This window comes from Melanotaenia boesemani, chromosome 15 (assembly GCF_017639745.1).
Source record: "Melanotaenia boesemani isolate fMelBoe1 chromosome 15, fMelBoe1.pri, whole genome shotgun sequence".
Lineage (NCBI taxonomy): Eukaryota > Metazoa > Chordata > Actinopteri > Atheriniformes > Melanotaeniidae > Melanotaenia > Melanotaenia boesemani.
Genome location: NC_055696.1, coordinates 22,127,032 through 22,141,718, shown reverse-complemented (window position 1 = coordinate 22,141,718; position 14,687 = coordinate 22,127,032). Strand labels below are relative to the sequence as shown.

At 43.3% G+C, this 14,687-nt stretch overlaps 1 protein-coding gene across 4 annotated transcripts in view; it reads right to left on the bottom strand.

Moving 5' to 3' along the window:
* The window catches only part of ntm (neurotrimin), a 547,770-nt gene that overhangs the window by 151,777 nt on the left and 381,306 nt on the right, over positions 1-14,687 (bottom strand). For 3 of the 4 annotated variants that reach the window (XM_042008013.1, XM_042008014.1, XM_042008017.1), the window contains exon 1: positions 8,190-8,549. In XM_042008013.1, coding sequence (XP_041863947.1) covers positions 8,190-8,362 — 173 coding nt within the window. In that variant the 5' untranslated portion in view covers positions 8,363-8,549. Of the gene's footprint in view, positions 1-8,189; positions 8,550-14,687 lie in introns of those variants that run through there. The other variant, XM_042008016.1, reaches the window with a different exon arrangement.

The window sequence follows — 14,687 nt, the reverse complement described above, 5'->3', positions numbered from 1 at the left end:
AATATTTAGGTTACATCCTATTGAAATTAATTAATATCCAAGTGATTATAGATGGAAGTACTGATGGGAGCAGAGCTTTAAGTTCTGGCAGGTTCAGGGTGAATACATGGTTTCTGCATCTGCATGCAAGAATCTGAGTCTACAGAACCACAGCTGTGCTAAAGCTTAAGATGCATATAGTGCATAGTATAGTGGTTCCTGTTCCTAAGAAGTCATCTCCATCTGGCCTCAGTGATTACCGTCCAGTTGCCCTTACATCACATGTGATGAAGGTGCTGGAGAGGCTGGTGTTGGCCCACCTGAGGCCGCTGGTGAAACCTTCTCTCGACCCTCTGCAGTTTGCCTACCGGCCACGTGTGGGGGTGGATGATGCTGTCATCTATCTGCTGCAGCGAGCTCACTCGCACCTGGATGGTAGTGGAGGCATTGTGAGAGTCACATTCTTTGACTTCTCCAGTGCCTTCAACACCATCCAGCCTTCTTTACTGAGTGGGAAGCTGCGGCTGATGGGTGTCGGCGGGTCCTCTGTCTCCTGGATCGCTGATTACCTGACGGACAGGCCGCAGTTTGTCCGGCTGGGCGGTGTCCTGTCTGATGTGGTGATGAGTGATGTAGGAGCCCCGCAGGGCACTGTGCTCTCTCCATTCCTGTTCACCTTATACACCACAGACTTTCAGTACAACTCAGAGTCATGTCACCTTCAGAAATATTCTGACGACTCTGCAGTTGTTGGGTGTATAAGTGGTGGACGGGAGGAGGAGTACAGGGGGCTGGTGGACGGATTTGTGGAGTGGGCGGGTAAGAATCGCCTGCTGCTTAATGTGGACAAGACCAAAGAGATGGTGTTAGACTTCAGGAAGAAGGGATCAGCTCCACAGCCCCTCTGCATCCTGGGTAGTGATGTGGACACGGTTGAGGAATATAAATACCTGGGAGTGACTATTGATAACAGACTGAGCTGGAAGACCAACAGCACAGCTGTGTACAAGAAGGCCTGCAGCAGACTCTACTTCCTGAGGAAGCTGCGGTCGTTCAACGTGTGCAGCAAGATGCTGGAAATCTTTTACCAGTCTGTTGTGGCCGGTGCCCTGTTCTCATCTGTGGTCTGCTGGGGGGGCAGCATTGCAGCCAGTGACACCAACAGACTGAACAAACTGATCAGGAAGGCTGGCTCTGTCATTGGCTGCAGACAGGACACTTTAGAAGCAGTGATGGAGAGGAGGACACTGAACAAACTGTTATCTATCTTGGATAACCCGGACCACCCTCTCCACCCTGTGCTGGACAGACAGCGGAGCTCCTTTTCCAAAAGGCTCAGACAGCTTCGCTGTCTCAAGGACCGCTTCAGGAAATCTTTCCTGCCACACGCAATAAGACTGTTTAACTCATCATCATGGTCTCAGAGATAACAATATGAGTGACTGTTGTAACTGGTGAATCCTTGCACTGACTGGATCAACCTTGCACAGTTAAACTCCTCATCTTCACTACTAATCATTGCACTGGACTATATTATTCGCTGGCTATTCTCACTCTTACTGTGTATAGATAAATACCTAATTGTATAAGTCTTGTAAATATTGAAATTTTTATACTGTTTTTCTTTTTTTTTTTTGCTACCTTAAGAAGCACAACTGCTAAATGACTGTACCGCTGCAACACCTAAATTTCCCAGCTTGGGATGAATAAAGTACTTCTATTCTATTCTATTCTATTCTATTCTATATAGGTGTGAAGAATAGTAATTATCCTGTAAAGTCACTATATTGCCCATCTGTTCCTCATGTTGATTTTCTAACAGGAGATTTATATAGATGTATATCAACTCAGCCTGTGGAGTTGCAAATATTTGTGGTGCATGTTAGTGCCAGCACGGGACTGTTTTGTTAATCCTGCTCCCACTGGATTTCTGATAGTTACCACACATTCTCATGTCATGGGTCCTGCGAGACTAGATCTCAATCCCAGCACAGCCCTCTAGTGGGAATCCTCTAAGAGCAGCTTTTTATAGCAACACAATGCAGCAGCAATAATAACAAAAAGGCACAGAATTATCTGCATTTATGCAATCAGGCCTTCAGATAACCTGATTTAGCACTAGCATAAAGCCACTGTTAGCAATATAAGTTTTGTTAGCTTTCTTAATTGCATGCAAGCAAAAGGAATCATTCAGTAAAGTAAAACAAAAAGCAAAATAATACTCAACAATATACTTAACATATATCAATACAAGAAAATAATAAGTTATGAACAACCACTGAAATAAGACGGGGAAGAGAGTTGTTTCTCCGGTTCTGCTTTTAGCTTAACACTGTGGTTAAAGCTAACCTGCTTGCTCCACTGCAACATTCACACAGTCAGCTTCTGTGAGATTTGCCTCAGGTCCTTCTGATTCTGCAGGACCTGCAAAATCTCAATCTGACTCCTGTACTTGAGTGCACGTGATCAACGACAGAGGGACACAATGGATTTCCCCTAACTGGTGAGAACAACTATATTTACATCACACATACTTACTGCACACACAGGCATGGAAACTGTGAATTGCTTCTTAGAAATCCCTCAACCCTAAGATTAAGGCTCAACTCTGGCCCACAAAGCCCCAGCTGCCTTTATGGAATTAACTGTAAGTTTGTAAGAGACAGGGAGAGGCGTTCTATCACTGGGCAGATTGGGGGATGTCCTATATATTACACAAAAGCAAACACAATAAAGTTTAAATGGTTGCCTCCAAACTTTTGACTGCTAATATACAATTTTTAAACCTTATTACAGCAGTAAACAATATAATCTACCTCCCTGTGAGCATGTCTTATTCCTTGCCAATGAATTATGTGTTGTGGCATCCAGTGTGGCCACGTATGCATAGTAAGTGCAGTACAGTGAATTCCATCCCATAGATAAACCCTGGACCTCCATCCAGGCTCAAACTTTGAGTCATTTTTAACACTGACTTATTAATGACTTATCCACTGATCCTGTTTTGCTCTCATAAAATCTTGATTTTATAACTGAAGCATCATCAGACAAGATGACAATCCAAATAAACTTAAGCCAATATCAGCTCCTATATATATGATAATCTTTCAAGATAGAAAGTTGGCAGCATCAGGACAGCTCATGCTTTATCACAGTCAGCTGCCTTATAAAACACCAAAAGGTCAGCACTAGGCATGTGCGAGTCACTTTCTGAGAGCTGCCTTTTGCAGGGCAGCAATGAACGCCTCTCCCTGCCTCAATCCAAATGATATGTTCCTTGTTCATGCTTTTAGATAATTATATATGGCTGAGAAAGTCTAAAAAAATTGTTAAATCTGCTGACAAAATGACAAGAGTTAGCAGCACTGACGGTGTCACTCTCTGCTTTTATATGCTCCATCAATGCATGATGCAAAAAAAGGTGCGAGGAGTGCGAATTGTGTCAGAGTTGCATTCAGTGTGCGAGATTTAAGAGCTCTTGATAAGACCATAGTCAGCTACAGTCTGGGATACAATGACCTGCCGGCTGCTTGAAGAGATCTCTTTTCTTTTTTAATATTTTTATACTCGAATTCTGCTGATTTTGTGCGTAATTCAGTCATATGTGGGATCTTTGCATAAATATTGGTTTTATATTCAGTGTGTATCTACAATATGTACTCATTTCACAGACACATTTCAGTTAGGAGGTTACAGCCAAGTCTAATTTAGACATCATCTCCAAAAATCAGGTTACAGAGCTGAAAATGAACAGAGACACAAGGGAAAATGGCACCTCTGACTTAGGGGAATTTAAAAAACAAGGAGCTTGCCAGCATTTGGGTTAGAGAAATGCAATATTATAATATTTCTTAAGGACTCTTAAGAGTCTTAAGGCAACATAAAATTAATTTAGCTGAAGGGATGGAAACACTCATGCTACTGCCTTTCCCTTGGGAAGCCAGTTAACGATATACTAACAGTGAGCAGGACTCTGCAGTGCATGTTGATGTGATGCTTGTTAGAAGCTGTCCTGGATGAGAGCAAAACAGAACCCAGTCTGGACTCGGGCTGGCAGGCAGCCGTATCGTACCAACTGTCCTACTTACAAAAGTGGTCAGGGATAAATGAAAGAAAAGCACAACTAGCCATTGTAAACTCACAAACAATGCTGAAAGAACTCCAAAATTTGATCAACATGATGTAGGTTAAGCTGAAAAAAGAGCTTTTTAAGGTTATCAAGAGTTTGATAAAAGTAGAAGTTCAGCATTAGAACAATATATAATAAGCCTTTTGTTACAACCCTGATTCCAAAAAAAGTTTAGTCGCTGTGTAAATTAAATTAGAAAATCAGAATGCAATGATTAAAAATTTAATAAACCCAAATTTTGTTCCTGATAGAACATAAGCTTCCACATGTGGAAACTACATCTTACTATTTCAGACATTTACCATTTTATCATATATTCATATCAGTTAACTTCCATTTTAACATTGGGGTGGGGGCAAGTGGTGGCCTAGTAGTCAGGGGTGTGGCAGCCTATAGGTGGGCTTGGGTCTGGACCTGTGTTCAAGTTCCTGGTGTGCAAACAGAGGTGAATGAACCACTCTGGGTCCCTGAGGCCTTTAAAGCCTTTAACCTGACTGCTCCCCAGGGACCATCGCCAAGTACGACACCTCGGTTGTGGGGCTCATGTCTGAGGGGATGAGTCTGCATAAAGGGCTGAGGTGGAGCAGCTGTGACTGGGTGGTACAGAGAGAACAGCCTGTTCATTAACAAATCAAAGACAAATGAGATTTTCATAGACTTTAGGGGGAAAAAAAACAGACATTCTACCACTATTCATCAGTGGGGACTGTGTGGAGAGGGTGGAGGACTTTTTGGGAATCCATATCGAGGAGGACCTGACCTGGACTGTGAACACCTCTGAGCTAATGACCCAGGAGAGACTGCACTTCTTAAGGATGGTCAAGATGAATAACATCACTCAGAGGCTGCTGGTATCCTTCTACAGGTGCACTAAGGAGAGCATCGTGGTGTACAAAATGTGTGTGTGGTACACCAGCTGCACGGTGGCTCAGAGGACATCACAGCAAAGGGTCATAAACACGGCCCAAAAGACCATTGGCTGCCCTCTCCTCACACTGGAAGAACTGCACTGTTCCTGCTGCCTCTGGAAGGCTGGCAGACTTATCCAGGACTCCTCTCAGCCTGGTCACCACATGTTTGATCTGTTACCATCAGGCAGGTGGTACAGATCAATCACTGCAAGGACAAACCGGTTCAGGAACAGCTTTTACCCAACAAGAGCCCTGAACAAATGGTTAATGAGTACTTGAAATTCCAACTCCTGTGCCTTAGTATGCTACATCATGTGTTTTTTATATTGCACTTAACACCTGTGCCTTAACTAAAATAAGGGGGCGTTGCAATAACTATATTATATATTATACATTATATATATTATACATTATACCCTGGCAGCTATTTTTTATCGTATTTTATCTTATTTTTTATTCATTGAATTCTGTCTTATTTATTATGTTGTTGCAATTATTCTATTTTCTTATTCTGTTTTGCACTGACTGGAGGGCTTTATAATTTCATTGCACTTTTGTTGCAATGACAATAAAGTTCTATTCTATTCTAAAACATGGTATGCAAGGAACAAAAGATGGTTAAAATGCAGAGGCTAATTTCCTAATTAGGATTAATAAAGTAAAAATTGTTGTTATTAGCATTTTATGGAAAACATGAGCTCATTTTGAATTGATGGCAATAACAAAAAGCTGCCAATCTATGGTGTGGGCAGCTTCTACATCTGTGAAGCTCCATCAATGCTGAAAAGTACATGGACGGTTTAGAGCAACATCTGCTCCCATCCAGACGATGTTTCTTTCAGGGAAGGCCTTACAGATTTTAGCAAGACACTCCTCAATCCCTCACAACAGCATGGCTTCACAGGAGAAGAGTTTGGTTGCTAAACTCCAGACCTTTCACCAATACTAAACATTTGGAGCATCACAAAAGCAAAATCCAGCGATGAAGGTCCAGGATTGTTTAGCAGCTAGAATCCTGCATCAGACCAGAATGGGACAACATTCCTCTCCTAAAACTCCAGCAGCTGGTCTCCTCACTTCCCAGACGTTTACAGACCATTGTTAAAAGAAGAGGGGATGCTTCACAACGATAAACACACTGGAGCTACTTTTTACAGACATGCTGCTGCCATCAGATTCAAAATGAGCTCACATAATAAAATGTCTCAGTTTCAACATCTGATATGTTGTTTATGTTCTACTGCAAATTAAATATGGGTTGATGGAATATGCTGATCATTACATTCTCCAAGACAAAAGAACACACACTGAAACTTTCATAACAGCTCAGCCTAGAGAACTGTTGCACATCTTTACAACTTCCCAGTCCAACCAACATGTGCGGGGCTGAGCACTGAATACTGTGGCTGCATACCAATTTATAGAAATGGGAGCAAAAAAAGAAAAAAAGGTCTGCTTACATTTAATTTAATTAATTTATTTTTTTATTTTATTTTGTTTTATTTTATGGTGTAACAAAACCAGGAAATATGGAAATGTTTCAAACATTTACCGGTGAGAGCCAAGACGCTGTCCATGGTGCTGAAGTGGGTCAGCAGGTCAGGCGCTTATCAAGGGTTCATTATAAATGATCCCAATGTAAAAAATGCAGTGCAAATAAACATGTTTGATTCATTGAAATGTAATAATAAACATCAACATTTTTTTTATCCTTACACCTTCTTTCAAGCCTGTCAAACCAAACCATAGAGAACGCCAAACTCCAAGTTTTAAGTCCCTATGTGAAAGTTAATAGCTTAATAGTTAATAGTCAACTGACCTTTAACTTTATTTATTTTTTACATTTTAAAGAGCCCATCTGTATACTTATGTGAATTTGATTTAGTCTTGCATGCTGAGCTGTTGTTGTGAAGCGTGTGAGCTAACGGTAGAGTCGCGTGAACTGATGCAAAAGAATGTTATTAGAAGTATTTGCTCAAAAGTAACTTTTGACGAATTCTCATATGACTTTCTGGACTTTTTTTTTTTTATCACTTTTTAGGACTTCTGAGAAGTTGCAATGCATGAAGAAAAAATGTCATCTGACATTTGGATGTTCAACCATGGCATCCCTACATGCCAAAGTGTCTTTGTGTAAGATCTGAACTCCCTGTGTCCTCTGATGTGCTCATCCAAAAGTGATAGTAAAAGCACAACGTAAGCTAAAACTAGGAGAAATATAACCTGTAGTGTACAAATGCACTGACAGATCAAAAAAGTGCTATATAAATAGCTACAGTCTGTTTACCATTCACTTCTTTCACAAATGTATTTTCTAATATTATTAGTTTGTTTGACTTGGATAATTTATAGCATTTAATTAGCTAAAAGCATATTTATAAATAATAAACGGTTGGACATTATTTCCTTTTAGCTTTGCTAAAACTAGCTGTCAAGCTAGGCTACATGGATACAGGTAAGATGTTTAGAAAAGCACATCCCTGCATTTCAGCAACAGTTAAACCGTCAACTGGCAGACAGGCACAATTCTGAACTAAATTTACTTCCCTGGACGTTTTGCTGTTGATGTCACGCTGGACTTTCCTGACTGCACTTGAAGGCAACTTAAATCTGTGTCCAGTAAGCCTTGGATGGGACAGAGGGAAAAGGTCAGCTCTGACAGTCTCCCGACCCGATGAACTGCCTGTCAATCTGTAATGACCGCAGGTTCTTTTCCCTCTTTCTCTCTCTATTTTTATTTTTTTATTTTTGTTTGCGCTCTTTTCCCACCTGCATCATCATCCCTCGGTCCAGAAACAAAATAGGTTACTTGACAACAGTTTTTTTGCTGTCTCCCTCTTTCTCTCGCTTTAGTTCTGCATCGCCAGGCAACAATTAACCACAAAGTCTCTAGTTAACGGCTGCAGAAGATTAGTAGAGTATCGCTTCTGAAGTTTGTGTTTTTCAGTCTAATCCGATGGAAATCCTCCCACCTTCCCTCCCAGTGATTTAACGGCATTTCCTACATGATAAAACAGAAAACTCTCGACTCATGCCCTCGTTAAATACTTCAATTACAGAAAAAGAAAAGAAAATATCAAAGGCAGAGCTCAAGTTAAGGAGCAGAACCCAGAAACAGAAGCCTGAAGCAAACAAACCATATGAATACAGATAAATGCATGTTGACTCACCTGAGAAAGACCGTTTCTCCTTGTCGGACGGTGATATTGTCCATCACTTTGTTGTCAGACTGAGAATCCCCTTGGCTGCGGACCGGCAACCCTGCAGGCATAAGAAGCAAAATCCTCAGAGAGACAAGAACTGTGCATTTGGAAAAAGCGACAAAGTATCTCCGGACAGGCATCGTCTGTTGTCCTCAGACGCGTGACAAGAAAAAAAAATCCCTCAGCGAGACAATGAGACGTCTCGTAAACACTCCCGTGGAGATTATTTTACCCCCAGTTCATTAGTCTTAATCCAAATCTTCTGACCAGGTAGTCGCGGTGTGCAAAGGACAGACACCCGACTCTATCTGGCTGTCACTGTCTCAATATTCACTGTTGACTGGTATAAAAAGAAATAAATAAAGGTAATAATTTAAAATATATATATATCACTCCCGCGCTGGTGGTGACTCTACTCCAGATTGCTTTTCCCCTCTCAACATAAAAGCACACATCTCTTTATGTTTAAACACTGCCGGACAGTTAAGGCGACCAATAAAAAGAGGCAGGAGTCATTTTAAAGGACAGGAAGGGAGATGCCAGGTTTGTTATTTGCATGAGTTGTCGGAGTTTGTTTCTCTCTCTCCCTCTTTCTCTCACTCTCTCTCACCCTCTCTCTCTTTCGTGTTATTTGTAGTTACTTTAGAGACTGATAGTAGGATAAGTGGTGGGAACATTAAATTCCGACTAACCTTCATAAAATGAAAAGGTTTTTGGTTTCCAATTATGTGCTTGTAATTTTAATTTAAAAAAATTGTCCTTTTTGTGACTTGTGGCAATATATCATACAAGCTGTATATATTTTACATTGTTTTGGTATTTAATTTATTTATCAGGTTTTAGTTTTTATATTTGTATCCTGTACAAAACTTGACATTTCTAATGTCTTTTCATAACTAGTGTATTTGTACAATTATATGGAGCAAATAAAGAGTCTTCAGTTTTGAATCCTTAGTCCAACCTTTAGTGATGTTGCAAATGCCAAGCCCATTAAAGTAGCACTATGTAGCTTTTTGACCCTAAAATTGTGTATTTGTGACTTGTTTTGATGGCAAAGTGACATTTATTATGTAGATTCCTGGAGTGTGTTCTGAGGCTGAGAAGCAGCCCTTCACAACTTTATATTCCAGCTTGGAACATCATGATGTGAGCTCTGCGTCACATGCTAGCAACTAGATATCAACACATTGGATGTTTTGAACGTGCACTGGGGCTGATTCAACAAAGAAATGCAAAGGACATTAGCAGAGGAAGAGAGGAAAAGAAAGAGAACGATTCAATTTAAAATAAAATAAGTAAAATAAAATAAGATAAAATAGGACACAGGAAAAATTAAATGGTAAAAATAGTATAAAAGACAAGAGTTAAATATTAAATCAAGTTCATTAATTATGTGGAAATAATGTGTTAAAAATAATTACAAAATAAAAATGGTAAAACACAAACACAAAATAATAAAACCAAATTTAACATGACACTTGGAGAGAAATAAATGCATTTAAAACAGAAATTATAAACACTAAAAAGATATCCAATTTAAAACTTTACTAAAAAGATAAGTCTTAAGTTTTAAAAAATATTAACATACTAATTTAATTATCATTCATTCATTTATTAATTTGAGTGTTCTGTTGGGAAGCCCTAAAAACTGTTGTTCACGTTTCTTGACACTTCTAACCGGCCCACGTCTTTCTGCAGAGCGGTCATGTTGCATCTCCTCCAGCAGCAGCTTCGCTCAGCAGGACAGCAGCACATCCAGCAGAAACAGCTTAGAAATGGTTCAAAGAACACAACAAAGTGTCTGAGGTGTTCAACCGGCCTCCAAATTCCCCAGATGCCAATCTGATGGGATCCGTGGGAAGCGAGCTCAATCCACAAAGATCTGACTCTACAACCCACATAGCCCAAAGAAAACCATTTCTAATGTCCCAGAAACTTTTCACATCAATTTCAGCCTTACAAAAGCAAATCCAGAGATCTGCATGTGAGCATGTTACATGTTGGCATGTTAAATATAATGTTGGGGAGTTGAGTTGTTACACACAGGCAGGTATTAAAGATAAGCAAAAGTCAACCCTTCCCCTATCCCCAGCATGTGAACAACAGGCCTGCGACAACATGTTAGCCTGCAACAAGCTAGTCAATAAAGTCTAAAAGAGAAGAAAATAATGTTCCTCCATGGCTGGAATAAAGCCAAGAAGAAGTTTATGATGCACTGCGGTGCCAGAATCAAGCTGAGCTGGAGTTGGTTTAGTAAGGATAGCAGGTAAATAGTAGCATCAATGACTGGAAATGAGGAAAAAGTGTAAATAAGTAAATAGTTTCTGTTGTGTGTTTGTTTCAATGCCAACATCTTTTCTCCTGGAAGCCAAGACTTGAGAGAATGACATGCAGATGAGAAAAGGCTTGGTCACTGTTGATCTGCGTGTTATTATTATTATTATTATTATTATTATTGGGAGGGCTTTAGTGGGGCTACAGTATATCTGTCTATATCCTTAAAAAGATTGAGGTTCTACATGCATTTTTACATTAAAAAAGCAGACTGACCAAAAATATAAAAATTAATAGCTTTGAGTTTTCAGGGTTAAGATAAATAGTGGATAAACCAGAGCAGCCATTAACGTCAAAGTGCTTTTTCAGGGAGGCGAGTGACCCACAGTTGAATTGAATTTATCACTGGGCACTTAAATACAATGAAATAAAAAAAAGAGAGAGAATGCAAATAATCTCAAGCATTGCATAGCTGTGGCTCATTTACACAGCCCATGCCTATATTCTATTTCAGTTCATGTTCAATCTGAAGACACACTGGCAGTAATACAGACACATGAATATGTGCAAATGCTGGCTGAGAATTCACCATATGCCACCTTGTGCTTAACATTTACAGTCTCATTTGTTTTCTCTTAAATCAGCTGGGCTGTGTGCACTTTGCATCAGGGCCAATCTGACTCTCTGAGTGCAATCAATGCTTTATTACTGGGATTTCATTTTTAACAACCTCTAAACATTCTGCTATTCATGGTTCATCATGTGCACAATAAAAGACCCTGACAGTGAAATAAGGTCTTACGTTTGGTTAGGGACGACTGCGACAGTGAGCAAATAAATGCTAATGTTCATCGTGACCCGTCTTTATTCTATAGTAAGAGACATATATGTCTATATAAACCCAAGGATACACAAAAAGTACAAAGAAAGTTATGATTTCTCCCATCCATCCATCCATCCATTTTCTGCCGCTTCTCCAGAGTCGGGTCGCGGGGGCAGCTGCCTAAGCAGGGAAACCCAGACTTCCCTCTCCCCGGACACATTCACCAGCTCATCCAGAGGGATCCAGAGGTGTCCCCATGCCAGCCGAGAGATGTAGTCCATCCAATGCATCCTAGGTCTTCCCAGCGGTCTCTTTCCGGTGGAACATGCCCAGAACACCTCACCAGGGAGGTGTCCAGGAGGCATCTTAACCAGATGCCCGAGCCACCTCATCTGGCTCCTCTCCATGTGGAGGAGCAGCGGCTCTACTCTGAGCCAATTCCCGGATCACCGAGCTTCTCACCCTATCTTTAAGGGAGAGCCCAGCCAACCTGCGGAAAAAACTCATTTCGGTAGTTTGTACTCGCGATCGTGTTCTTTCGGTCACTACCCACAGCTCATGACCATAGGTGAGGGTAGGAACGTAGATCGACCGGTAAATCGAGAGCTTTGCCTTTTGGCTCAGCTCCCTCTTCACCACGACAGACCGATGCAGAGTCCACATCACTGCAGATGCCGCACCAATCTGCCTGTCGATCTCCCGCTCCATCCTTCCCTCACTCGTGAACAAGACCCAGAGATACGTGAACTCCTCCACTTGGGCCAGGACCCTATTGCAGACCCGGAGAGAGCACTCCACCCTTTTCCGGCTGAGAACCATGGTCTCAGACCTGGAGGTGCTGATTCTCCTCCCAGCCGCTTCACACTCGGCTGCGAATCGCTCCAGTGAGAGCTGAAGATCATGGCCCGATGAAGCCAACAGAACCACATCACCTGCCAAGAGCAGAGACCCAATCCTGAGGACACCGAACCGGATCCCCTCAATGCCTAGGCTGCGCCTAGAAATTCTGTCCATAAAGGCTATGAAGAGGGGGACCACCACCCCAGTCTGCCAGTCCAGGGGAACTGACCCCGATGTCCACACGATGCTGCAAAGGCGTGTCAGCTAAGACAGCCCTACAGCATCCAGAGCCTAAAGGAACTCTGGGCGGACCTCATCCACCCCCGGGGCCTTGCCACCGAGGAGCTTTTTAACCACCTCAGCAACCTCAGCCCCAGAAATAGGAGAGCCAGCACCAGCTACCCCAGACTCTGCTTCCTCATCGGAAGACGTGTTGGTGGGATTGACAAGGTCCTTGAAGTATTCCTTCCACCGCCTCACAACGTCCCGAGTCGAGGTCAGCATCCCCCCCATTGATGGAGCACTGCTTTCCCCTCCTGAGCCGCCGGATGGTGGACCAGAATCTCCTCGAAGCCGTCCAGAAGTCATTCTCCATGGCCTCTCCAAACTCCTCCCATGCCCGAGTTTTTGCCTTAGCAACTGCCAAAGCTGCGCTCCGCTTTGCCCGCCGATACCTATCAGCTGCCTCTGGAGTCCCACAGGCCAAAAAGGCCTGATAGGACTCCTTCTTTGGCTTGACAGCATCCCTTACTGTCGGTGTCCACCAACAAGTTCAGGCACCGGCGACCTTACGATCACAGCTGCGGCTGGCCGCCTCGACAATAGAGGCACGGAACACAGCCCATTCGGACTCAATGTCCCCCGCCTCACCTGGGACATGGTTGAAGCTCTGCCGGAGATGGAAGTTGAAACTCTTTCTGACAGGGAACTCTGCCAGACGTTCCCAGCAGACCCTCACAACATGCTTGGGTCTGCCAGGCCTGATCGGCATCCTCCCCCACCATCTGAGCCAACTCACCACCAGGTGGTAATCAGTTGACAGCTCCGCCCCTCTCTTCACCAGAGTGTCCAGAACCTGCGGCCGCAAGTCCGACGACACGACTACAAAGTTGATCATTGAACAGCGGCCTATATTGTCCTGGTGCCAAGTGCAGATGTGGACACTCCTTTGTCTGAATAAGGTGTTCGTTATGGACAGTTCATGATGAGCACAGAAGTCCAACAACAAAACACCACTCGGATTTAGATTAGGGGGGCTGTTCCTCCCAATCACGCCCCTCCAGGTCTCGCTGTCATCGCCCACGTGAGCATTGAAGTCCCCCAGCAGAACGAGGGAGTCCCCGGAAGGAGTGCTCTCCAACACCCCCTCCAAGGACTCCAAAAAGAGTGGGTACGCTGAACTGCTATTTGGTGCATAAGCACAAACAACAGTAAGGATCTGTCCCCCCACCCAAAGGCGGAAGGAGACTACCCTTTCATCCACCGGGCTAAACTCCAACGTACAGGCGCCAAGTCGGGGGGCAATGAGCATGCCCACACCTGCTTGGCGCCTCTCACAGAGAGCAATTCCAGAATGGAACAGGGTCCAGCCCCTCTCAAGGACAGTGGTTCCAGAGTCCAAGCCGTGCGTCGACGTGAGTCCAACTATATCTAGCCGGAACCGCTCAACCTTGCGCACCAGCTCAGGCTCCTTCCCCCCAGAGAGGTGACATTCCACGTTCCTAGAGCTAGCTTTTGCAGCCGAGGATCAGTCCGCCAGGGTCCCCGCCTCTGGCAGCCACCCAGCTCACAATGTACCCGACCCCAATGGCCCCTCCTGCAGGTGGTGAGCCCACGGGAGGAGAGGCCCATGTCACCCTTTCGGGCTGAGCCTGACCGGGCCCCATGGGCAGAGGCCACCAGGCGCTCACCTCCATGCCCCACCTCCAAGCCTGGCTCCAGAGGGGGGCTCCAGTGACCCATGTCCGGGCAAGGGAACCCTTGGACCTTGCTTTCTCATCATCATAGGGGTGATTTGAGCCGGGTGACCCTACCAGGGGCATGAGCCCCCGACAACATAGCCGCTAGGATCGTCAGGACGCACAAACCCCTCCACCACGATAAGGTGGTGGCTCAGGGAGGATGATTTCTCCCTTAAAAGTTAAATGGAACATTTTATTGAATTTAATTTTATCATTTTAATGAATTATTTCACCTGGAAAATAATTTAAATTTAGACTAAATAGATTTGAGATTGGCACAGAGGAGCAAGAAAAGAGAGAGAATGCTACAATGGTTGTCATAGCATGTGTTGGGTATAATTGCAGTGGAGAAGTGAGGTGAGGTGCTTAATTATACTTTATCTAAGATTAGTAACCAACCTCAACAGTGAAGCAGGGAACATGACAAAGAGGCACCTGGTGCAATGTCTGACTTATAGCCATGCAGACTGCTATAAGCCAATGAGCCTGGCACCCCATATGGGTTATTTATATCCTGCTGTACAATATAGCCAGTTTCAGTCACAAAATTTCACAGAAGTTGGGAGG